General features: G+C 35.7%; 1 protein-coding gene across 11 annotated transcripts; it reads right to left on the bottom strand.

Moving 5' to 3' along the window:
- LOC128189206 (small conductance calcium-activated potassium channel protein-like) lies at positions 1 to 27,095 on the bottom strand. Of its 11 annotated transcripts, none has more exons than XM_052860716.1 (4): positions 26,807 to 27,095; positions 13,460 to 13,627; positions 3,504 to 3,590; positions 1 to 2,723 (listed from the first exon to the last, which is right to left on the bottom strand). In XM_052860716.1, the coding sequence occupies exons 3-4, from the start codon at positions 3,522 to 3,524 to the stop codon at positions 1,281 to 1,283; spliced, it is 1,464 nt and encodes a 487-aa protein (XP_052716676.1). In that variant the 5' UTR covers positions 3,525 to 3,590; positions 13,460 to 13,627; positions 26,807 to 27,095; the 3' UTR covers positions 1 to 1,280. The 11 variants fall into 11 exon arrangements, with proteins under 11 accessions (XP_052716676.1, XP_052716678.1, XP_052716681.1 ...); XM_052860718.1 differs by lacking the exon at positions 26,807 to 27,095 and adding an exon at positions 25,358 to 25,826; XM_052860721.1 differs by lacking the exon at positions 26,807 to 27,095 and adding an exon at positions 19,199 to 19,673.
- Between the last annotated feature and the right edge of the window lie 630 nt (positions 27,096 to 27,725).

The following is a 27,725-nucleotide window of genomic DNA, read 5'->3' as shown; positions in this document are numbered from 1 at the left end:
TTCATCTTCAAGCAATTTACTGTCGATGTAAATGAAAATAATATGTTTGGTATCATACAGCTTAACAACAGTCTATTAGTAGTCAGACAGACAGCTTAGTATTTTTTTTTCAACAGTTACGAGTCGGTTTATTCCCCCCTCTAGTCTACAATTCTTTCACAATCCACCAATGTTTCAAAATCTGAACGCTAAAGTAGTATTCTAATCAACAATAACAAAGTTTATTAAATATTAAACCTATTTTCTTGTTCCGATATCTAAACTAAAATGCAATGTGAAGTTAATAAAGCAATACTATGCTTCATTTCCATATCCGAAGCTTATTCCAGCTAGAAATATAAGTACAGTGTATATGAACTACACCAACAGTGTTAACCAAGAGCAAGGACGAGTACTGGACATGGGTTGGATTCGGACGTCGTCACTTCACTGTCCAGTGCCAAAAAGAATCACTATCTATTTCTCGTTCTGGCATGCACTGCCTACCAGAGCAACAGTCCAATCTTAATGTAGCTGTACTGTGTATTCTGTGAATTAGTTAATAGGAACACAATTAGCTGCATACTTGTCGAGCGGTTTTTTTTTTTGCTTTTCTTTGGAATGTGTACGACTGGCTCTGACGAATAAATTGACCAAGATATAGATGTCTGTTAACGAGTACAATGGCTCTAAAGTGTTATGAAATTATTCAGTCATTAAATTGTTTTATTCCAGTGTTTTACTCATTTGTCTGCAATAAGTTGCATTTATTTAGTATTTTTTTATACGTGGAGTTGTAAAAATAGGTTGTATGATCAAAATGTGTATACCTATCTAATGTTGAATTGACATTCGGAGCTCAACGGGGTTCAGATCGGAAGGTTTTTGAGGTATGGACAAGTGGCAGTGCACAAATACGAATTTTAACTTTCCTTTGCCGTTTATGGGGGAAAAATCTTAATGATCAAATCACAGATATGTGAAGTTTTCAGTATATTGCCATTCAAGAAAACTCACAAAAATAACAAAATACTGAAAACAAAGTACAACCGATATTGGAAATCTGGAGAATATGAGCAGGTTACAAAACCATATAACAAAACAAAAGTAAAATTCAACTGTTCAACAAGCGTCAACAGACGTAACAATTTGCATAATTATATTTTGCATATAAATAATAGCGTCTTATATTACATGACCCACATGTATGTTACATCTCCATTAAAAAAGATGTGATAAATACAGAGTAAAGTGTTAGAGATGTTTTAAAAAACAACAAAAAGGTGACGTTTTGCGACGTATTACGTTGGTTTTAATGACGGTTCAGTCCGCAACGTTGCGTCTTTTTGTCGGAGATACTCTCGCAACTCGTAGAGTTGGCTGTGCATATTAGTCATGAGTTTTTCCAGAGTGTCTAGTCTCTGTTGAATGTTTTCTTGCTCTGTTTTGATGGTTGAGGTATTGTCTGTGATTTCTGTGATATTTTTAGAAATTTCGACCACTCCGATCACGCTGTCCCTCATCTGAGACTTGCTAAACTGCGACTTCTTCATCCGTCTAATGGCGTCTAACAGTTTCCGGCGGTGCTTCAGAACACGTGGACAGTGAAATGAAAGTCCAGTCCTCCGCAGTTTCCAAACCATCATGGCTTGCTTAACGACGTCCGCCGCAGCATGCCGGTGTAGTTTGTCGAGTTTTATTTGCTGAACAAATGTATGTACGTACTTCTCCGCTCGGGATTGTTCAAGTTTTCGAGCTAACACAGCAACACATAATGCCATTATACCAACCCCCATTAACCCAGTCGTAATAGCTATAATTCGGCCGCATATACTGTTCGGAACTACGTCACCGTAACCAAGAGTCAGGAACGTAACGGCCGTCAGCCATAGCGCCTGTAGGTAATTCCCGTGGTTCATATCAACCGTATGGTACTCACAGACTCTAATTGACCAACTACTGATCAAAAGAGTACATAGCAGAATAGCTGTCAAACAAGAACCCGGATGTGTGGTCATCAAGGCCTTGAACACGAACTGTGCGTTGATTTTCACTTTGCTGAGGGTTCCTAAACTTTGCACAGTCGTGTCCTTAAATAGGTCACTGTGAACCACTAAGTATCTGCACAGTAAATATAGCCGCAGAAACATTAGAACGGTTAGAAGGGAATTGATAGGAATGCGTTTATCCTGAAACACGGCACCATCATTGCCATACGTGACCACTACCACAGGTACCCGGATCTCACCGTACGGCAAAGGATGGATGGAACAGATGAGGACTTCCGTCAACACTTTTATAATTATGGAATAGTTGATGACCAGACGCCAGTTTTCTAATCCTGCCGTGATCAGCTGCAACTTGATTCCGATCAAGTTGTAAACAACGACTGACGCAACTAACAGTACGCTGGTGACTGACGTCACAATGCGAAGAATCACAGACTCCGTGGTACTGGAAATCCCACCGTACCGTAGCTCTGTCTCTATCACATTCGCAACAATGCCAATGATTCCCAGAACAAACGAAGCATCCACTACTTTGGTTCTCCGTTCAATCAGTTGCTTCCTGCTATACAAGCGGAAACCAAGGTTTGATTTGCCATCCGAATGCTTTGAATTGGATTCCATACTCGGGGATTCTGATATCAGGTTTTCAGTACTGACGTATCGAGTATAGTTGGAATCCGTCTTAATCAGTGGAATACCCGGTCCCTCCATGACCTGGACAGTACCATCCAAAGACTGCAAACAGACAGACAAAAGATTAGTACCATACAAAATTTACGAACAAAAACTATTTCCGAACCACCGTAAGACCCCAAACAAACAAAAAAAGGAATGACAATACCATCCGAAGGCAAAAAACAAACAGATAAAACGAAATTATTAATGAAATATAAGTACTATCCAAATACTACCAACAAACAAATTGACTGTTTTGTACAAAGAGTACAAACAAACAAATTGGCAGTACCGAACAAATACCAAACAAACAAACTGACATTGTCGTTTAAAGACTACATACAGTGTACAAACAAAATGACAGTACCGTCCAAACACAAAAAATGAATTTCAATCAGCAGCTTTTGAATTGTACAACCACGATGTCGTGAGGGCTTCAAATGATTTTCGGATCAAATGTTTACGATACTTATGATAAAGTTGACGTCATAAAAGGCTTTTAACGAAATGTCTTTTCTGCGAGATTCATTTAGCATCAATGCTTAAAAGCGATGTGCAATCAATTAACGTGAACGAATGACTGTTGATTCATGTACCTCTTCATAAAACACTGTTGTTGTGTTGGTCGAATCAAGCGATATTATCTTGTTTTAACGCGGGTGTTATGAGACATTCTCTATTGACCAATTCATGAATAAATCTTTTTTTTTCTCTCTTAATGCAAGTCTGCGATTAGAATTATTATTCAATATGATTTGATATCAGAGAGATTCGAAACTGATTGCGAAAGTTACCATGGAGATGATCTGCACAAAGTAGGAGCCGGGAGGCAATGGTTACCTTGAGTGCAGTGGCGTTCATAAGTCTCGACAGGACCGGATTGACCAGCGAACAGCATCATTCTTGTCATGTATCGCCAAGCATCGTCTGCAACGAGAAAATTAATAACGTCATCCTAAGTCCATAATCGTCTGCGAGTGAAATATGGCCATAAATTCTGCAGTGCAAACAAAAAATAAAAACACCCCAACATTGGGCGAACTTTTTTTTTTTTGATCTTGCAAAGGACCCACTGTTGCACAGATTGATGAATTATCGATTGGGGTTTGTTTAAAATGTCGTTGAATAATCTAATGCCGACTTAATATAGTTGCTAGCATTTCACAACTGCCCACTAGATATTCGATGGAGGTAGTTATTTTGCTATAATCAATTGTATAGAGGTTATTTTTGCCTGTATCACTGGTGGTGATTTGCTATGTAGAATGTTCTGATGTCGATGCCCTTTCTTATCGGGACGGGATTTGGTCTCGGATGAGACAGTACCTAGGGGTGAGTGCTGATCCAATAGGATGATATTTCAATGACAATCTATTTTGCTTCAATCAAAACAAAAATTGTAGACAATAAATGGAAACATATCACTATTCGGCTATGGATAAAAAAAACTAATACCATAGACAAGAAATACTAATGTCTGAATACACTCTCGTGTATATTTGTCACTCATCCAGAATTGGAAACGACCCTTGTGGAAAATAAAGCGTTTATCTGCCGGTGCTTTTTCTAAGTGCAGGCATGTTTTTATTTTCAGCATTAACATTTGCAGAGGCAACTGCAACATGCAAGATCACTCTATTCACACGTTATAATAGTTTAATTCTATGAAAACAGGGGGGAAGGGGGCTTTAACTGTCATGGAGGTCAGGAGATCTCATAAAGAAATGACATTGATCAAGTGTATATGTAAAAAAAAAAGGGGGGGGGGGGTTGGACATAATAAATAATGGACTTTTGTGCGAAACATTGAATCGATCGGTAGAAATAAATGCAATTATACATGTAGTAATGATCCCATTTTTGCAATTCTTGTGTAGAATCATATTAAATGGCTGAGTTGTTTCAAATACACCCATGTTCCATAGTCTTCTTTATAATGTTTTATTGAAAAAATCACAATTGACTTAGACCGAATAAGCCATTGATTGAGACTGGGTCTACATTATATATGGAATTTCCACACCCTGTTAAAATAATCAGGGAAGATTTTTCATATTGAACAAATGTGACCCAATTGGTAATGCGATCTGGGGTGATCCATCAAGTCTGACATCAACTTAAGTTTGTACGTGATATCGCGCGGAGAAACAAAACACCTCAACATGGCCGCCACATTCACACCTGATAACCAATCAATCTTCTTTCGATGTGGCTACAACATCGCTTCATTGTTCTAAAAGTTTGTGCCTAAATCCAAGTTCTGGTTATACTTTTCCTAAAACAGTAAAGTTCAAGCCAAAACCGTGACGATGATGTAGGGTTAATTTTTTTTTCTAATTCCATCTTTAATTAATATATTCGATGAGCCTTTTGTATTTAATCAAACGTATACAATACAAATTTACCACGCAGGCGCCAGTAAAAGACCTATTGCAACGTCAATTAATTCAAGCAATCCTTCCGGAAATATTCCATTAAATATGCAACAAACGCAGACTGGAGATTTAGAATATATATAATCATTTATCTAAAATATATGTTTCTGTTAATTATTAAAGCGCCATCAATTCTAATTACAAATCAACACGCGCATGTGTGCGTTTAATTTCACGTGCAGGTAACAGATGGGCGTTGACGTCGTGTCCTGGATGCCAATGCATCTTCATTTATACTTAATTCCCATTTCTTATTGAAATTGATTCAACGCAGACGAGTAATAATAAAACCTGGAATTTATCTAGTTCCCGTTTTTGCGATTTAAGTAATTCTAGAAACAATATTTATAACGGCAATTTAATGCATTGCTTGGAATCTAGACAGTTAAGATGGGAAATTGGGACATACTGACACACATATTATCAAAATATTCACAAAGATGCGGCTCCATGTGTTTGCCCCTTATTTTGATGAACTCTAACGTTAAGTCAAGAGATTTAGCTCCATTATAAACTACAAGGGTTTTGGCAATCTAGACAAATAGGTCTGCCACTGGAATGAGACTATTACATGTTATCCTTCGCTTTTTATATTTTATAGATAACCAGGAAAGTATATATCATCGCTGTCAGTGATTTCTCCGACATAGAAAAGGTTTATAGTTGAAATGAAATAATTAATTTGGCATTCTGGCATAAAAAGAAAAGAAAACCCTCAAAAGTGCCATAGTTTCAATCCTGTCAAACTTTAGCATATTTTAAGAGGTAATAGTGGTAGTACAAAAATTACAAGTTCAAATCATATGATAATTTCATTCCCATGTGTAAACACTTCAATATTTGACATATGTTTATGTCTCTATAAATGCTTGTCAAAGTAAAAAAAAAAAGGACTATAAATCTAAAAGAAACTTGTAAAGAAATATTTAAACTTGTCGCATTTTAATATATTTACTTCTTGTACAAAACTTCTTGTATGAGCATGAAAGATCTTGAACTTCAAAATTTTCGCTTTTCATCAACTTCAAAATTTTCACTTTTCATCAACTTTTTAATTTTAGATCAACGCTGAAAACGTTTATGTAGCAATCTGATAGGAAACAGTTTAAACTTTATATTTTAAATTTGTGAACAAATCAAACTAATAAACTCTGTTGGGATCAGCGAACATTGTCTACTTAAATATTTAGGATGGAACTGGACAATTTAAGATATCATTGAAGATTACAGTATATCATGATTATTTAAAATATAGTAATCGTTCCGAATCTTTCAATTAATCACACAAATTGGCCAAAAATTACCCTTGTAGAAAAACTTGTAGAAACCCCAGTCGTTCTCTGAATCCTGAGCTGCAGATCAGTTACCTGTGCCTTGGCACAGCGCGTTTTGTGGGAGATCAAATTATAGATATTGTTGATTTCTAAGGAATGTACAGAGATGACCTATTACATATTAATCCCAATATATCGCAGAATAAATGCAGTACAGAACCAGACTTCGGATGACCTGCAATTCCTTATACATCCTATTAGTATTATTAGGCTCCGTTCGTTCTAATCTTATTTTTACATAGATATAAATCACGAACAGCTTTCAATAATTCATTTCCGTCCGATTGCAAATATCCTTTGCGCAACTTTAATCAAAGAATACACGATATGTAAAAAGTTGGCTTACCGTGATTGAGACATAGTATTCCTGTGTTCTAAATATACAAATTTAAAACACCTGAATAACTTCAACGTGGAAAGGTAGAGTTGAAGTTTAATTTCTGATTGAAGTAGAAAAATAACCCTGTTTATTCTACAACCTCCTATCAGGGTCGTGAAGCGTTTGAAGTTTGGCGTATTTCCTTCCCAAAGTCAAAGCGGCGGTTGTGAGATTTTTTGTTTTTAAATATATCTGATTCAGGCGTAGAGGCGCGTTCAGTGACTTAAAATTAGAAAGCGCACAGATTGGCGCTGTTCAGGATAAACAAAGGCCACACCTTATGGAGCAAGTCTGTTGGAGACAATAGCCCGGGAATTAGTGATGGCCAAACAGTCGATATCATCTTTCCACTCTCACACGCGCTCTGTCATCTGTGCTACACCTGGATGTTATTACCGATAATTAAATTCTGATTAAATCACTTTTTTTTTTTACCCCAGACCAAGTCTTTTTATATAGGGCTCGGATCGAACTTCACTAGGCGTTTACACGTACGTCATGCCATGCGCTATCTACTAAGACATTTCAATGTTCATCGATGATTTGTCCGAGATGTGTGAAGGAAAAGGTAAAATGCAGTCGCACAAATATTACAAAACTCGTCAAATATCTAAAGTCGATTACACGCCGGCCATTGCAGATTGAATCCATGTGTTGTTCAGATTTAGATCGCTGATGACATCACTCAAATCTTATTGACGCTTTGCTACCAGCTTCCTTATATATGTACATGTATATTGTCAATAATGACTGCTCCCGCGTCTTATATCCATAATCTAGTTAAAGAACAAGACCAATGACATCTCCCTCGGCAGTATACTTTAGGATGGCCAAATATGCTAAAGAACACCCTTGCTTAGAACATAGCATGATCAAGAATTTTGGTCATCCAAAACTAAAAATTCAATACGTTGATCTTCGGTCTGTAGTTATAATGTTTATAATTATGAAACCAAATTCTTTGGTCCTTAATTGCTGAACCATCTTATGAAAACCTCGTAATCCTGTCTCCCACCTTGAAATTTTTTGGTCATAAAATCAATCACTCATTGGGCGCTAATAGGGTTATGAATAAATAGCTAACAACATGATTATAAATGACGTAGTGTTATGGTTTTTTTTTTCGTTTTTTGTTTGTTTTCTTTTTTTAACCGATGAAGCTTTTGTGCCTAAGATGATGTAACGAAGCTAAGAAACGACAATAAAAAGTTATAGGCGGTTTACATAACTAAAAAACTAACTTTAATAGCATTTGTAATTAATTTATCAATTAATATTGATATATATTTTGACTTCACACAGGTTTTTCAAAATAAATTGTACATAACTGAAAAGGATAATATTTTTTTGCAATTTTCAAAAATAATTCCGGTCACTTGCAGACTAATATAACTTAATTCATAGGAAGAAACATAGTAAAGTAGTTGATCTCTGTAGCAATGAAGATCATATGATGGAAATATAATGGTCACAACATATAATAGATTCATTAATTAGTACTAACAAAAGAAGACAATTGATGAGTGCCAAAGGGTGTTTATTTCCTTGACAGGTTTGAAGCTGAAAACCCATTGGACACACAATCTGCCAACTAATACGATTTTTTCTCCTTAAGCACGAAATCTCTACATTGAAAACGCAAAAGATTGCAACTCTGAGGAACCTATATTCCTCTCGGGCTAATTGTCCCCTTGAAAAATGTCAATAATTTGTAAGAAAACACAATCATAAACTATCCGCGACTCAAGCATTAATAGGCAAGGTTATTCCTAATTGATTAAACAGCAGGATTTGTTCAGCCATAAACGACGGACACCAATCAGGCCCAATAATGAAAACTGTACTAAAGTTACTGAAGCGCCGCACATCCCCGCCCAAAACACTAACGAGGGAATCAGTGGCGGCCACAAAACAGTATGGCTGAACTAAAGCTTAGTCTCATCAACTGATTAGAAGACATTTGCAAATCTAATGTGATGTCCTCAAGATTGGGAAGCAGATGAGCTGAAAATTGGTCTCGGGGTAGTTAAATGAAGGGATTTTCTAATGAGGGCGGTTATTTAGGCAGAAATCGCATATGGAAACCAAAGATCCAAAACGAGTTGGTTTATACAATAAAAAATATAAACAGTGCTGTTAAAAATCATGCAAACAGCACAACAAACTTTTATGACTAATACACCATCTGTTTCTCTTTAAAAATCGAAAGTAAAAATTAGAAACACAAAGGAGTAAGCAACTTACAGATTTCCGTATTGTCTGGATTTGCTATAAGCATTCCGACCGCACACATTCAAAAGAACAAACGAGCAAGCATTATAACTACAAGTATCAATGGGAATCAAAAATCGAAGTAAATATGATGAAATGTTATGCAGAACTTTACGGCGGGGGTTATAGAGGCACGAATCAAGACCAACCCAAAACCGGTCCCAAAGCAAGTTGGGGGAGTGACTATGAGATAACACAGATATGAAAAAATCAATGTTTTTGCACCTGATAATAAACATATTTTTCATAAAGTCTTCCTCACTGACTCCTTATTTTTGTATTGATGACCAGCTATGCATAGATTACTTTTGATATATTACGTGACAAAATATACACCCTTTTTAGTGACATTCAATAGGGGTGGGTGGCCGTGTCCATTTTAGACTACTAGTATATTGGTATTTTGGAGAAGAAGGGCTCTTTATAAAGATATACTGACAGCGATGTGACCCCGCTACCCACAACACCAAGTAGACAAATCGGAGAACAAGATAACGGTCTCTGAATCACGCGTGACATCTCGATCCCGACTACAATCACTAAACCTTGCAGCCTTAACGCCCCAAAACATGAGACTCGAACATCACAGCTAGCCTTTGTATTCCGTGTTCTCATCACAACTAATCAATCTCAGCAACCCCTTGTCTAGGTAACAGCAAAAATCAAGGCTTTTTCACGTTTGCATGGTAACAAGTTGAGACATTGGTGGAAGAATAATGACTGTTGCTGTACCGTGAGACAAACTACCCACCACAACCAATTCCCATACAGCCCTTCCATATACCAGTACATCCGTTTGAAAATTGTAACGATTCATAACCAGGCCCCAATATGTGTACATAATTTACAAAAAATAAAATCCGGATCCCTTCTTATTTAAAATACCTTATGAAAAAAATTGTGGGTCGTTTTCTTTAATTTTGACCTTTTTCATTAAGGAATAATTTTCTCTATGAAAGTTATCTGCTTTACTGGATGGTCAATGTACCTTAAAACGAATCTTCAAGAAACATACTGATTGAAGCCGATGTCAATGTTCAAGTGTTATGGATTATAAGTTACCGTATCAAAACAAAGCATCACAAACATTGCTTCTACGAAATTATGGCAATTGCATATCAATAAAAGCTAATAAGACAAAAATCAATGGTCTTGGTAAAAATTTTTTTACAACAAACACATTCTGGCCTTTAGTGCGCATTCTAGACTAATCTAAATTGAATAGACTGATTGATATGTTTCAAACTTTTTCGATGATTCTTTGAATGAATATAAAGCGCGAATCGCAATACATGTACTGTTGAAATGCCAGCGCAGGAAATTGCCCTTACTGGAACAAGTTGCAAAATTGGACGGTTTCAAAGCTTGAATATGTTTAGTCAATTCTATCTATGGATTTCAAATGAAGACTTAAAATCCGGGAGCTGGGAGAACAAAGATAAAATAGATATAACAGCAATATCCATTATTTATTGCATATTTGCAAGAAACTAAGGAATGCTAACTGCAGATATTCCTGAATTCGTCGATTAGAACACATCAACTGACACAATTAATAAATAGGTTTGTATGGATTCGTGAATCTCTTTGAACGATACGTTGTAACTGATTGAGGAAAGGGGTGGCGGCCTTTTCTCATCATCGATTTACATCCTTCCTGATTTTGTGAACTGATCTTGATTGTTTAAAAGCAATTAATACTAGTTTAAACAGGTTTTCTTGGTTTTTACAAATCTGGAAATGACGTCATTTCTGACGATCTTGTTCCAGGATGCGATCATTGAATTGTGGGAGCCGTAAAAATTCAATTTATTTGAAGATTACATTAACAACGCCCATAAATCAACATCTGTCTGCTAACTAGCACATATCAAAATTATCATTAACCATTGAATTTCTTCTTTAATTACACAACTTTCTCTTGACTAATAGAAAAATATCATAAAAGATTCTTTGTACAACAGCCATAACAACAAATGATCTCTGCCACAACAGTTGACCCTTTTCAACATTAAACTTCTAATACGACAGTTGACCTCTGGTACAAGAGTTGACCTCTGTCACAACAGTTGATCGCTGATCATACACCAGTTCACCTCTTCAGACCTTTGCTACAACAGTTCATCTCTGCATCAATAGTTCACCCCTATTCGATATTTTACCGTTGACTTCTGCTAAATGACTGACAACTGCCACAAAAATTGACCTTTGCAACAAAAGTTGACCTTTACCACAAAAATTTACCTTTGCAACGAAAGTTGACCTTTACTACAAAAGTTGACCTTTGCTACAACAGCTAACCTTTGCCTCAATAGTTGACCACAGTACACTTTCTTATCAACGATGCTACAGACTAGTGCTTGGCCATGTCACTCTTAGCGACATGCTTTACAACTACAAAATATTAATTTAAATTTCAAACAAGATTTTTTCGACATCGATTACTGAGACGGGGGTTAAGGATGGGTTTGGGTGGAGGAAGATAAGCCCTACGTCAATTCATGATATGAATTTTACTTTTGATAGCACGAGTATTACCGGTAGCGGTCCAAAACGTTACCGAGGCGGCGACCAAAATTCTCCGCCGACTTCAGCGTTTACACAACTGTTTTGTAGAACAGCTAATATACGAGAGTAAATATTTACGCACGATTATAGGCATATTTCGTTGACGAGTTTATCAGCTTCAAATAACAAGCAATAAAAAGGCAGACGGAACAATTCAATCAGTGTTCAAAATAAAATCAGGATTTCTATAAACTGTGGTTATCTCGGTAAACCAAGTTACCTCTCGAGGAGAAATTCTGTCGGGAATGTCTAAACATTGAATTCTAAGAATAAGAAGCGTTTGCAGTGAGTTTTTACGTTTTCTGTCAGATTAGATATAAAGGCATGATCCATGGGCTCTCACTCCTACAACTCGTAAAGATTCATGCATAAAACAACAGAAAAAAAGCAGTCACTTCGCTGCCTATTCTTTGATCTACAGATTTCTCGGCTGCAGGTCGGCTAATTTTGCTTAATACTGGCGGCAAAGTAGCATAAGGTTTGTTTTCAAGATGGTGGCCATGCAATTGCATTGGCCATGCAAAAATAATTTAAGTATGCATAGTTGGTAATAGTTTTAGGAAATGAAATAAAAACAGATAACGGATTTATTTTTGATAGAACATATGTATATAAGATACAGAAATTCCAGGAAATATGAAGAGGTTTTATTAACATCAAATTCCAATTCAGACATTTCAAAATAAGTTATCGTCATAACCGCTTAAGTTTCGTCTTGTAAATGAAGGGGCAGCGGATGAACTGTTGGTTTGAAGTGGTTTCTAAATTAACGGTTGCCACTATTTGCTCTCTAATGTCCAAACAGATAAACAAATTAGACAGTTTACTCTAAGAGTATTCAATATTATTGTTCTTGAGTAAACAAAATAGTTGAAAATAGGAGCATAATCATTAAAAAGCCTAGCTTCTTCTCTGTTCGGAATAATTCTACAAATCTGAAAATTTCATGGTAATTTTTTAACATAAGATTTACACAGTGTACCATAGAATTCTACAATTTCAGTAAAAAGAGTTAATAGTGAAAATATGGACTGGACAAGGCAATGTGAATACTGGTAATCCATTAGAATAACGTTAATGTATACCAAAATAACGGCCAGAAATAAATAACACGGAGCTCAAACAGACTGTACATCGTATTTAAATTAACGATATCTCAAAAAATCTGCCAAAACAAGTCGAACACTAAATACACCGCATATTACGTAACATCAGAAATCTCTATGGTGAATGGGGTATGGAGGAACGACATCTGCGAATGCTTACAGAAAATAAATTGTGAAATTAGCTGAAATCTAGATGAAAAGTGATCTCAAGTCTATCGTAAAGTTCCGAGATATTCTTGATGAAGCCCTTTGCACTTACTACATGTACATAGACTCTTTACGATCTCTGGTATTATAGCGCACTTTGTATTACAAGAAACAAGTACAAATGCACTGCAGAAGTTCAAATTCATATGAGCCTTCAAAGTATGCATGATAAAAGTCTTATCTAATCTTATTTGAATCAGTGATAAAGGATTAGCTTTTATGATTACGAACTTTTTGCAATAAGTCGTGAAACGTACGATATTCACGGCTAAAACAAGCGGGTTTCACGCCTCAAATTTCGCGATCAACCGGTTTCATAATTATACTTCAACTGAACCTGATAAACCTACCCGTGCACGCGTATGAATATACCATACTAGTATGGATTTTGTCAATTGAAAATAAAAACCGATGAAAGCAACGCAACAGGAAAAGCCAAATTGGCATCCAACCAACACCCCCTATCCAATTTAAAAAAAAGTACATCTATACATACCTGAGTTCATGCATATGTCCTTAGGGGAGGGTTCTGGGAACAACTTCTGGGGGGACGTGTTAAACAGCTCCGGGGCATGGGGAAGGGACGGCGGGGGAAACATGGTCATCTCTGATGGTCAGTGCGGCCAGCCAGCAGTCGTGGTCCATTATATAGCGGAGCAATAACCTAATGGAAAATGATTTCATTACAAATGATATACCTCGTAAATAATGCAACAAATAAAGCCTAATGAGCCGGTACATGTACAAACGAATTAAACAATATCGATGATTAGCTTCTCTTTCTGCTAGAATGGAATGCGGAGGGTTTTCAGAATTTGTTTACAAACCTCTCGTCAAAATCTTATTTTTTAACAGTAAATCAGTTTATTGCACTTAAGGCTATATCTGAAAAAAATAAAAAATGTGAGCTATTATGAAATGGTACTCCCATACAAATAAATAAATAAACTAACGTTAAAAAAATTATTAACGCAAGAACTTTTTTAAAATTAGAAACTGTAATCTACGGGTCATTAAGTAGATCAGTAGTAAATGCTATTTAAAGAATTCACAATAAAAAATGAGCTGTATCTTTGTAAAGAATGGTTCCAATAAGACGATATCCACAGGCATTAATGACTTCAGCTCAAGATTCATGTGGTGTTACAATTACAATGTCGAAATCATCGAGGTCGTTAATCATGTGAAAAACGATCAAAGACTTACAACACGTGTGGGAATATCCAAGGTCAGAGGTCGAGATCGACGTATGCACATGCACTCACTACGTATATATGATTAATTAGTCCAATTAACGATGATTGCAGCGGACACTGTCGCAATGTCTCTTACTAGTTTCTGTAATCCGGGTACTTTGTCAGTGGTCAGTCTGTTACTGTTACTAGTTGTCTCACGCTTTGTGCTTACATCGACTAAACGGCAACTGTTATAATATCAGAATGACCCACCAAATGCATCGGTCCCCGATGATTTAGGGATGTTTAGATTTGCATAATGGGTGAACACCAATACCTAACTGATCCTTTTGGGTGAAGACATATTTATGAATTCATAAAATGTTTCTTGGAGAGCCAATATTTTGCAGTTATTCGCAGACCATGTGTCCCAAACCGATCGCTAATCTTCGTATATTTTCACACGAGACCTGTTCTACTTCATCGGACTTTGCATAAAAGCCTTGGCATTTTATAGTTACTGTATATTTTCACTTTTACCATAAACAACCCCCATTTATTCGGTGACTGGATGTACCTTAAAGGTTTGAATTACGTTTAAGGAGGCTTTAACGACGAATTAGCTATCCTGTTTCAAGTTAGGGATTGATATTCATAGACTTTGACTTTTAAACGCTGTTTTTTTAATCAGGGATACGGCATACTCTACTATTTTGAGAAATCCTCATCAGACCTGCTAAGTTGAGTTACGTTGATGATTCCGGAGAGGCCCCCTAGAGCCTTGTTAACAGTGCTTCCTTGAACTCAATTAGAGGTGACTAACTGACAGAGTACATTTTAAAGTACATTATAATTAGTATCAAATCACTAGACAAGCTAGTGCTCGATAAGGAATCTTAGAAAAATGTCTGAATGCCATTTACCTTGAATTGGTAAATAACAGGGTAATGTCTGTAGGTCATATAAGAGGAAGATTCCACTATTATTGGCCGCAACAGAGGGTTGTCCTACTGAATAGACAGAGACCTGTATTGAAATCCTGCCATGTCTCGTCAATTTTTTAGATGAGTGATTTAGCCTCTCTAACGAAGTACATCTGTCAATGCGCGTCATTTGCACCTCCAGAGAAGGCTTAGCTCACTGTACTGCACGAACGCTGGAGTAAAAACAGGGGTGGAACACAGCCGCTTACGTAACGTACGCGAGAGGTAGCAAAGAACTATGTCATTAATAAAGGTATTCTGCTATTTGTATCGGCATTTATCAGTTGGTGATAGTTTGTCATAATTATATTTTTGCTGATATCATTCCCATAGAGCAAACGAGGAGGCATGGTGGTTTGCCAAAAGCGCTTACAGGGACAGTTCGCCTTATGCACACACCCATTATTGTGTAGTGTATGCAAAATACAGCATATATGATCAATTGTACATGTATGATGATAGAGTACATCTTGAAAACAATCCACTATCTCATTTCACGGATGTTCCTGAGAGAATTTCTTGTTTCTGTTGCGTTTAAAATCAATGTCAGAATAACTTTAAAAATGTTGCACATACCAATACGCAATGATGTGAATTTGTATCAATCGTCTGATTTTGGAGAGATATCCCTTGATAATGCAAACGACACTCCCTACAAACGGCACCAGTGGGAATATAACGAGGCAGTCAATTTATGAGCACTTTCCTCCCGCCTTATATATGTTCTGATTACATTTATCTTGTCTGTACGAAGCAAACTTTTATTTGGTCTGTGGGTTCGTGACCCAAACTGGACGATTATTTCTAATCAAGATTTCACTGAAAAACGATATCTTCGCTTCGACCTATACATATCTGATGTCACGCAATAGCCAATAATTAAAATTACACAAACACTTTTCGCAGAATGAGCCGGAAGAAGGCATGGCTAATGTAAGTAAGTATTTAGAGTACGAAAGAGAACAACAGGGTAAAAAATGATTCACAGAGGAAGGTCTTGCAAGCAGATGGCCAGCAATTAATAGTGCACTCTGTAGGACGATTGGAACAAAGGTCGAAAAACAATGGCGGTTATCATGTCCAGAATCGGGCGTGGATCGGTGCAGTTTCTGTTGACTGTGATGCATAAAATTATGTACATTTTTGTTTGGTATTTGTCTCATGGGTTTATTTTTGAATTTATGAGATATAGGTACATTTTTTAATCTATGTTATATACATGTCGGTACATTTCAGTTTGCATGTATAATATGTGAAAATTTTGCTGCGTATTATTAAAGTTCATTCTTATTCTATGTCATATGGATACATTTTAGTTTGTATTAAATGTCATTTGGGTACACTTTTTGAATCTGTTATATGGGTACATTTTAACTCTTTGTCATATGGTACATTTTTTGTATGTCACATGGTAAAAATTTTTATTGAGTGATATTTGGGTATGATTTTGACAGAATGTCTCTGTCTGCGTGCAGTTTTTGTTTATAAGCTTTTTTTATGTTATAAAGGTCTTTTTTGTTGCATGTCAGTTGGGTTCATTTATATGTTTGTAAGCCTTATGTGTATATTTTTATAAACATTTTACAATAATAAGTATTATATATATTTGTCTGTTTTTTATACGGTTACATTTTCGCTTGTGCGGTTTTTTAAAAATTTCATATGGATATGATTGTTTCCCCGAAATATATTGCAACTAATTTTGTATGCCATATTTGACTACTTTACAAAATTTACAATATGGCAATTATATATGAGTACATTTTTGTGTTCGTATTTAAATAATTAAATGTTTACGAGTCTTGAATTATCAATGATTAATATTTGATACTACAATTTCAAAACAAAAAACTGTTCAGGGTTCACATTCACCGATGCATGAGTAAAAAATAATTATATAACTAAAATTAAAAAAAGTCATTTTTGGGGGGCTGGTTAATATATATATGTATATTATTGAATGAATTTAACAGCATCGTGAAATAAACCATATTATTATACTTTCATGTTAAATACTGAAATCTGATTGGATGAGACGCAGTTGATAATCCGGTCTATTACCCTCAGCGTTAGCAACATACTTGGCAACGGGTAACACAACGAATTGCTACATGCGCGTTAATTATGCGCGTACGGTTCGCCGTGGAATTCACGTCATTTCTATATAAAAGCAGTAAAAAAAATCTCTAAAATTAAGACATTCAGTATAATAAAATAAATAGTGCCTGTTTGGGGGGATAACAGTTGAAACTGACGCCACTCGAGAACCATTGTCAATCTTCGCTTCGCGTCGGTTGACAATGGTTTCCTCGGGGTGTCAATTTTAACTGTTACCCTCCCAAACAGGCACTATTTAAATAATATCAAAAATACTAAAATATTGTGTTCGGGATCACAATGAAATAAATTTCTCTCTGACATAAATATAAAGCAATGACACATAGAATACTTAAAATGTAAAACATGATTGTGGCAAAGAAAGGAGATTTACCATGTGTATGTGCTTTAAACTCGCATACAATTAGGACAATAGAAAAACTGAAGCGGGTCGATCAATTTTGAATATTCCCGATTTCATACAATTTCAGCTTTGCTTTGAATTATGCATAAGCCTTGCAAAAGCTGTCACATCCAGTAGACGATGTATCGAAATGCTTTCAGACTGCGGGCTCTATCTTCTAATTCTTGTAAAACGTTTTCTCCAAAGATTGAATCATTTTCGATATCCTTATCAATAAGCAGGCAAATTTCAAACAAATGCAGTTGAGGATTGACTGCTACGAGAAACAGCAAATAACCAAGAACGGTTAACAATTGCAATCTCTGAGGACAGATCATACATCAAGACAATACTGACGCCAAACGCAAAATGCCGGGAGTTAGTGCGTGCCACACCGTTACAAACCCATAATAAATAACGGTACTTACAAATAGTCATATGGTGTGTCGTACTTTTGCATAAACAATTCTGTAATCCAGGGTAATAAACACCCCCCCCCCCAAAAAAATGTTCTGCAGAAACCATTTCGAAAAAAGGTGTACTATAACGAAGACAAAAACACACCTTGCCATGTTCATTTCTTGTATGCCAATAATTCACCAGAACCACTTAAGATGAAATATATCGAAGTGGTTGTCCAACTATTTTCCTTTTTGTTTTATCGAAACGGCCGACTTATTTGAATATAGAAAGAAGAAATGGTGGTACAAAAGATCCCTTAAAACAATGGAAATAGAAGGAAATAGAAATTCACCATAGAGAAGACAAGCATGGCAATTGATATCATTCTGCGGGGGTGAAAACATGATATATTGTCATGCACTGAACGAAGCCAAGTAAAATACCCCTTCTTTACATGGTAGCAAGGGAGGTCAAATACAATGGTCTGCCTGTAATATCGTATTTTCCTGCCAGGGCGACGATCTTTCGGCATAACACTTTTTTTTCGCCTATGCGCATCGAGATATGGCTTTTATCTTATATGCGATGATTTAATCGGTTACATCTTTATTATGCAAATTTCTATATCAGATAACGGACCGATCTCTTTGAATACGTCTGCTGGGGGAGATGGATAAAAGGAGTAATTACGGAGATGCTTAAAATAATCATGGCCACATGCGGTTCAAGGCATTGTAGAATTCCAAGGAACTACGACAAGAAAATATGGAACTAATGCCATAGTTTGGCAAATTTATGTCAAGTAAAACTAAATAAGTTAAGCTTATTAATCGTTGTTCGAACAAGCATATATGAAAGTACCAACGTAGTCTTATTGTGCAGAGTCGATATCACATATGTCTACAATTATTCATTGAACATACACACATCACGGCATAATGAGAAAACCGACAAGCAATAACAGATGGTACAAATAACTAATGAAGATAATAAAAAGCACGGAATTCTGATTTATATGATATATACATCGGAAATTCAAAAACCGTGAATTGTTAAGAGATAAGACACGACTCCCTGCAAATTTCATGAAAGAATCATGCAAGTTTTAAAACCCTACGGAAGTTACATGTCTCTTTCATTGCACAAGAAACTTACATGGGAAGTGAAATATATACCTACTTGTATGATGGTGAAACGAATAACTTTCCTGTCTCAAAACATGAGAAAAAAAACTTTTCCTCAGACATAAGAAGTTGCTAGTCCATCTTGTTGGCCGCGCCGTGGGTTCTGGCACACAGTGACAGTGTTTAGATTCGGCTGGATGTTGGGAACTGTACTACTACACAGATAATTGCTACATGTGCTAAGAATAGCAGTCAGAGGTTCACCACTTTTTGACTGTGAGTCGCACGAATCAGTGTTACTCACTTTGTTCTATAAGAAACAACGACAGTGATCCTGGCTACAAAGTAATTCGGGGAGATACGTTTCTTGTCCGATTTTATTTTTTTCTTTCGGAACTGTTGCAGTATGGATTGAACATGAGGTTTGGATGAAGCAATGATAGCTATACCATGTGTTCTTCACCAGAGGCAACAGTACGATTGTATACCACTCAGAACGAACGAAACATGGTTTTACATAGTATTCACATTTCTTTTCCTCGTAACGAACTTAATGTAGTGAATAAATACCCCCTCAAAGAAAATTCAACAAAAAATTTTAAGTATATGTAATTTAAGTTCGTGTAGGTGTCAATTTGTATTTCGATATATATTTTTTAACCTCCGTGAAAATTGGTAAAAATATCGCTAAACCCAATTTTAACACAACATTAAAAGAGCGTTGATGTCTGATGTAACCAGTTTCTACTCACTGACAGCGGTTTTAAACCAGTGTTTGGATCGTTACTTAACACAGAACAAGGTTAATAGGTGGTGGAACATGATCTCTGCATTTGTCAGTGAACGAAACCCAAGTGATGCGTAGCTGGCGGGTCAATTTATTTACTTATTGTATTAGGCTGCCATCATCATAGATCGATCTCTACATATAGTACAAACGGCGTAACCACTCGCAATGCTCGTGTTACAATCTGGGGTGTTGTTCCGGATTGTGAACGTGTTTAATGTAAATATTTTGTCATTTTTCTAAAAACATTGCAATAGTTTGTATAGAAATGAAACATTGGGCCCATGTATTTATTATGAACGTGTTTTTATTTATGTATTCTGAGAAACCGGTCTTGTGGTAGATTGTTTTGAGAAGGAAATTCAGTCGAGCCTCCATATACTAAGGATATAGAGCAATGACAGTAGATGGCAATGAATATAAAATAAAAGTGTTGAATATACTCTGCTATAACAAGATCAACGGACAGAAAGCTACAATCAACACGTGTTTAATGATGATCAAAATCTATATTAACTTATCTGCTAAATAGAGATTGGTACTTCAAAGAATAGAAACGTTGCTTTATTTTTAGTGCGTTATCTTCACGCAGGACTGATACTGTTTGATAAACGTATTAAACTTAATTTAAGAACCTACCTCTTTGTTATACGTTCAATTAACCCTTTTATAAACTTGGCCGCCTTTCGTATTGGTTGTTTTTGTGGTTTTTTAATAGAAACATAAAAATTCTGTAACGACAGATTAACGGGGAAACTATGGATTGATAAACTCTCGTATTGCACATGCATATCATTGTGATATCTTTATTGTCATTGCGTGTGTGTAAAAAATAATAAGTTTTTTGCCATTAATACATGTTCTGGACTTATGCTATGGTTATTGTGAACTTCAATAGAAACCCAAATTCTTCCAAAAAAAGTCACACCATCTTATTATTTTGAATATCTTAGTCTGAAGAACATGAATTTCATGGGCTCAGGTCGTTTATGTTTGTTTTGGGAAGGGGCGGGTGTTAGCAAAAATATTTCTCGTCACTCTTCGCTTTTGCGCACTACTTTATTTAAAGGTTATAGAACAATGGTTTTTCGGCCATTAACTAATGAGATAATGTTAAGCTTTCTACATAAACTTAAAACATACAATGTGTAATTCATTATGTCAATCAAGGAAAGTGCTACTGAAGCGAATTCCGAAACCAATGCCATAAATAAGGTCGAGAACGATTGCGTAGAATGTATAATACCAAATTGCAATCAAGCGGATCCTCCCACTTATGAATAATCGGAACTGTGTCTTTCTTTTCATGCTCTATCTATACTTTCTATACCGAATTCAATCTCAAAGTCTCATATATCATAAGTATATGAAATGCAGTATGTAAAGTGGAAAAGAAGCATTTGTGCAAAATACATCCTTGGGGGAAAATAATAGAATACAGCTTGTGTTGTTCCATATTGAATATGAATCGTGCATTGCCTGAAATTGGCAGAAACCATTGAGTGATCCTCAGTGAGGACCGTATGAATAAAGTAAGTCACGCGTAAGCCCTGAACTTCATGAATTATATAATTGTAATAATCATTATTCTTTCATGAAAAAGAAACCAAGATATCGGTGAGCCAGTGCTCACTAGTAATACCCCCGCTCTTATATGAATATGCAAAATAAGCGAAGTCAACATTTAACAGATAGTTGACATTGGATTTGTTTAAAAAATAAATCCAGCCAAATGGCATGCCTTAACAAAGGGTATGTAAAATTTCAAGTACCTGCGATTGATAGTTGCTGAGAAATTTCCTCCAAAATTAAGGCTAAGAACAAAACAAAGTTGTCATTTAACAGGAAGTTGACTTCTAATTTGTTTGAACATGAATCTGACCATATGGCATGCCGTTAGAAGCTCAAGCATCTGCGATTGTTATAATAGTTGCTGAGAAATCTGTGACGAAAATTTGTTTGAAAATTAAGGCTAAAAAATAAATGAAGTCATTTAACAGGAAGTTGACGTCCAATTGGTTAAAAACTGTATACAACCAGATGGCATGCCAAACAAAGAGTATGTTAAAATTTCAAGCCTCTGTGGTTAAAAGCTGCTGAGAAACTTAGATGAAAAATTGTGTCACGGACAGACACACACACACAACGGTGAAACAGTATACACCCCTCTCCTATGGAGCGGGGATATAAAAAAAAAACAAAAAAAAAACCACGACCCTAATGGTCAATCATTCGATATTCTTATGACTAAATGACTGCTATTTGAACTTTGAGCAACTGAGTCCTAAATCCTCAATCGTATTAAACAAAAAAGGTTGAAAAGAGTTCTTTCTAAATGGTGCCAATCGACAGAAGTATGTGCTATTGCATTGTATTTCCTGTCTATGACACAAAGAAATCTGAATGGAACAGTATTACAATGCTACAAGTTATTACCATGGGACCTTTGTCAGCCGTGTCTTTTATTGCCATATATGCAAATGCTGGAATCAGCCTGTCATTCGTCCGTAGAACGTGTTTACATCCACGAAAGTTAATTATGAATGGTCCTCTAGAACAACTCCATATCGCACACTTTCAAGAGGCTTGAGCAATGAGTGTGAATTCTCTCGTACGTACAGGGCAGTCATAACTGTTTACAGAAAATTCATACATATGGATATCACAATTAGATTTTGTCATTGGCTTCGTCACAAACTACGACCACATTGGGCACCATCTTTTTCCTATTAAGAGGAGATGGGTACATTACCGATCTTTAATAACAAATTGTTTACGGACTGCGCGCTATTGATTAATAATCCGGCCATCTTAATATCTTTTATTAATTCTTCGTATAGCTTAAGTGTTTCATACCTCTCTCTTTGAAAACTATGAATGGTTCAATTTTTCGGGGTTTTCTACATTGTAAGAAATCATCTTCTTAGGGTGGGGGTGTTGTTATTTTAATCCTACATTAGTCTTCTTGAGAGGAAGAGCTCTGTATGAAGATGTACTGTAAACCTTTTATTCGCGTGCGAGAAATTTTCGCGAGCTTCGCGAGAGTATCGTCGTCGTGAATATTTCTCGCCGCAAACCAGTCCATATCACATGGTTGTTATAACAAGACAGGTCTGGAGAAGGCTTGGTCGCGAACATTAGTTGTCGCAAACCAGTTTTTAGGAAGTAAATCGCGAAATAAAGTCGTCGCTAATAAAAGTAGGTTTACTGTATATTAAGCATTACTGTATTTAGGAAAATATTCACCCCGAACTTAAGACTGGGCGAATTCCAGTGTCTCAAATAATCTCTCTTAATAATTAAACACATGTTTTAGCGAATTCAATTGCAAGATGTGGCGAAACTGCTTGCAAGTAAAGAAGGGCGAAAATAACACAGGACGAAAATAACCCTGGATACAGTGTTTAAATTTCTTTACTAAATTATATTTCATGGCAAAAAAATACCATTTTTAAAAGTTGCCTATTCAGCCTCCTGTCTCCATGGGTGGCTGCCGTGTTACAACGCACTTCCGCATGTCTGATTCGAATGTTCTTATTAGTATAAAACAGAATGGTGTAAACTTATCGTAGCAGTATACGCCTGCGGCCTTGATCGTAAACTCCTCTATTCCAGTACTACCAAAACAATCAATATCCTGATGTTATTGCTGTTACATGATACAAAAACACTGGTTTATGTTGATATTTAACCACTTCTTCTAAACCAGAAAATGTCATCCGATCTACCATATATAGACTTCTATTACAGTCCATGTAAGCCCATGATCGCTATATGGAAAATAATGTGCTCATGGAATACATAGACTTGGTTTTTCTTCGAGACCGCGTTTATCTTATTTGCACTGGTGAGTTCGTCTGACCAAGTTTGATTGCTAATTATCTTGTCATAAACACGATATCTTTTGTGGCACATTGCATGAATACACGAATATGTTCAAATTTCTCGTCCATCATCCATCAACTATCGATAGCTGATAAGGACATCGCTCAAGCTTATAACAAAATGAAGACTGCTAATTACATTCGAGCAAGACCGCATATATGCCATATGTTTTAAGTGTCAGCTTGTGATGTGTAACATCTCTCTCTCTCTCTCTCTCTCTCTCTCTCTCTCTCTCTCTCTCTCTCTCTCTCTCTCTCTCTGTGTCTCTCTCTCTTAGTGCTCATTGTTGGCATTTTCACCAATGCTGCCTCGATTGGAGATAAATATTCTCGAATGGACACAAAACACTCAAACCTTGCAGTGTTTTTTGTATATATTAATCAATCTTAAAAACTTACACTGTATTAACTTGTTTTCGGTCAACCGAAGGTCGCACATATTTTGTTTAATTTGTTTTCTACAAATTGTCAATATTCATATATGACATATTATATATCATAACCTTTAATACAAACACGCTTTTTCAAGGTTTTGGAATAAAAGGATGGAAAGGTTTTGGTATCATATAATTTCCAGTGACATTTATTTTGGAACCCGATCTTTTGATGAAAGAACAGTTTCAGTCGCAATTCAATGAAATAGTATAAACTATTCATGACAGTAATGCTACAACGACGTTAACTATAAAATAGATACGACCAATGGCCAACAAAGCAACAAAACTAAATACATGTACAAGAAATTCATCATAGACAATATTAATAAGTAGTCTTTGTGAGCTGTATTTTGTTTTAAAGGGGCTTAGACACGATTTGACTTTACATTTTCAAATTTTATTTTTCCATTTTCAATGTTTATAATGATAAATATAGAAGTTTATGATGTTATGTCAAAATTTAAAAGTCAAATATCAAGTTATAGGCAAGATACGGAGTTATAATTCTTTTTTTTCTAAACAAAGTTCGAATATTGTCATTTTTACATATGTGTTGTATTGGAGTATGTTTCAATCAAATGTAACTTTCTTTTGTTGATAATAGTATTCATAAAGATATTGAGTTAGTTTGAATTGTTATTTACATGTCATTTTGTCCATGAAATGGTAATTCTTTACATTTCAGTTTTTGTAAACAACTGTAAGACTCGAGCTTTGTTATATAACAATCAATTCTTACCTCTGTATTTTGCTTGCAAATTGACTTTAATATTCAATATTCTGGTCAATCATTTAAAATGCACCAGTAAACCATTTTATACATAAAATATAAAAATAAGATTTTTGATCTCAAATCATGTCCAAGTCCCTTTAAGCAAAGATAAACCTATTCTGACGATAAAAAAGAGAGTTTTCCTGGATACTTAAATTGTCAAAGTTAGAAAACTGAATAGTTATACAATACATGACGTGTAAACCAGCAAACTACATCATAAAGTTTAAGAAAAAATGGTTGCCTCAAAATATTAACATTGTGAGTACTACTAACACCATTGCGTAATTGAAGCCTTCATTGCTTAGACTAAAAATTACGGTCACTTACAGTTGGTGGAGCGGTATCCCATTCCTGGGTTCCTCCACAGACCTAGAGGGCGCACTCTTACACAGGCCAAAAGTTTAATAGTCCCAGAAAGTGTTAAAATATGGACGCCTGTCAACGGGCGATACGATGGTTCAACTCCAAATAATTGCATTACTCCGGCAGGCTTTCATTGTTTTCAATTCAGCGGGGGATGATGTGAAATGGCTACAGCCAAATGCTGGTTGATGGGGCAGCAAAAGTCATGAATATTTCACGGAATATTACTGCATATTTAAAGGGATTAAGAAGTCAATTATATGCGTGGAGTTAAGATGTCAACCAATAAAACTGTGTCACCATACCACTGACCGAATAGGGCTTGTCTAAAGTCATTGGATCGATTGATTGCTGGGGCCAAAGTAAAAAATATCATTGGTTCTCTTCATGCTTACGCCAAACTTGAACACGAACTGAAAGTACATTTTTAAAATTTTGCCATTTTCCCTCGAAATCAATTCGAACTTTATTTCCTAGTTATTTTATTATAGTCTGTCCCAAGTTATTGCTTCCATCATTTTTTTATGATTTTTAATAAAAATATACATACCTGTGAAAGAAATACAATTGAAAACAATGAAAGGGAATATATCCAAGATATCTTCATTGAACAATTATCCCTTTTCACTCTTTAAAATTTCATAGGAACGAAAACAATTTTCTTACGGAGATTTATAATGGGAATTGTTTACATCTTTTCTCCATTCGGAATACACTCGGAATACATCGCGCAATTTTTTAACGTTATCATCCGGGCTTATTAATGGCTGATGCAATGCAAATTCTCCGTAGACTTTCAATTTTTGGATGTGTATTGAAACCTGAAGCGGTAGAGGGGGCGTTTCAAAACAGATAATCTGGACATTTTTCATATTAGTGGATGAACGTAGTTTGAGCACAAAGGTATTTACTATTATTGAAATATCAAGCAAAAAGTGGTGGAAGCAAAAACTCGGGACAGAGTATAGGTTTTTTCTCGTTTTACGTGTACTTTATACATAATTATGCGAATTTTCAAGACGTAAAACGTTAAAAAATACTTTGCGTTTTGAAATCTTTTTAATTCATATGCCAGTTAAAAACCCAAAGCATTTTTTGCAAACTTACTTCCAAACAAGGAGAACATATATTTAAGGATTACCTCGTAATTTCGTCTGTTTATTGTCTATTCCAACAATGATACTTTGAACAACATGTACTAACTTTTAAATTACGATAATTTTTTCAGCAAAAAACTCACTACAATACGTACAATGACTAATACATGTAATGACAAAAAGGTCATGGTCAAAACCATCTTGAAAACATATATATGTACAAGTACCGGTATATGACCTTGTATTTCGATCTAGCAATAAAAAAAACCCATTGCTCTATCATTTCCTGTATATTAAAAACCAAAAAGGTACTCACATATAATGCTTGATATCCTCAGCTGCCTACACTGTGTATATATCCGCTGTTTTCTGGTCCCTTTCACGGTATCAGTTGGTTTTTGCAACATATGGTGTCTCCAAGGACAAATGGAGCAGTCATGATAAAGTGTATGTCTATACAAGGGTTAGTGATCATTAATACATCACAACTACCGCCATTGTCCGTGCAGCTTGATTTGCTGTCTACCTCCAAACCGACGCTGCCTTACAACAAAAAATTGATACGAGTAAGCTATGTCCCCCGATATCATAGTGTAATGATTCCAAGCTTGTTCGTCATTTAGATGGCGTACGAATGACATTTAGCTGGGGTGAATGTTCATTTGCATTATTTCTCACAGTAAAAGGATCTGTTCAATGTTACTATATACTGCGAAAACTCTAGTAACCATGCAACAGTTTGCCGTGTTAGAGGGTTGGATGGTGACTGTTTCAATTCTTTGGCATTTGATTATTCAACCAATGTCTTACATTTTGTTAAAAGGTACCGTTACATATGGCGTATTTTTTTTCATGATAAAATTCAATAAACATCCTTGCATTCTATCGTCTTATATATCAAAATCGTTTTCTTGTTGTTGGCAGTTCAGAAATAGAATCACGTGACAAATTTTGGGCGGAGTTATTCAAACTTTTTGTATCTTTTACCAAAGTTAGAAATAAATAATGGAAACACGATATCATTGAACGCGATGGACTTCCAATGTGTAATTTGCAGGAAAACTCTTTATTAATATAGGTCCATAAATACATGTAAATACAATATTTTGATAATATGAACAAAATATATACGTAATGAAATTTTATACCTTTACCTATAATTAACCTTGATTCTTTCTAAAAATAAATATGTTTGCTTTCATTCAATTTTTTTAGTCGGTGATAATAGACTAGGT

This window comes from Crassostrea angulata, chromosome 6 (genome assembly GCF_025612915.1).
Source record: "Crassostrea angulata isolate pt1a10 chromosome 6, ASM2561291v2, whole genome shotgun sequence".
NCBI classification, from domain to species: domain Eukaryota; kingdom Metazoa; phylum Mollusca; class Bivalvia; order Ostreida; family Ostreidae; genus Magallana; species Magallana angulata.
This window is presented reverse-complemented; position numbering and strand designations above follow the sequence as displayed.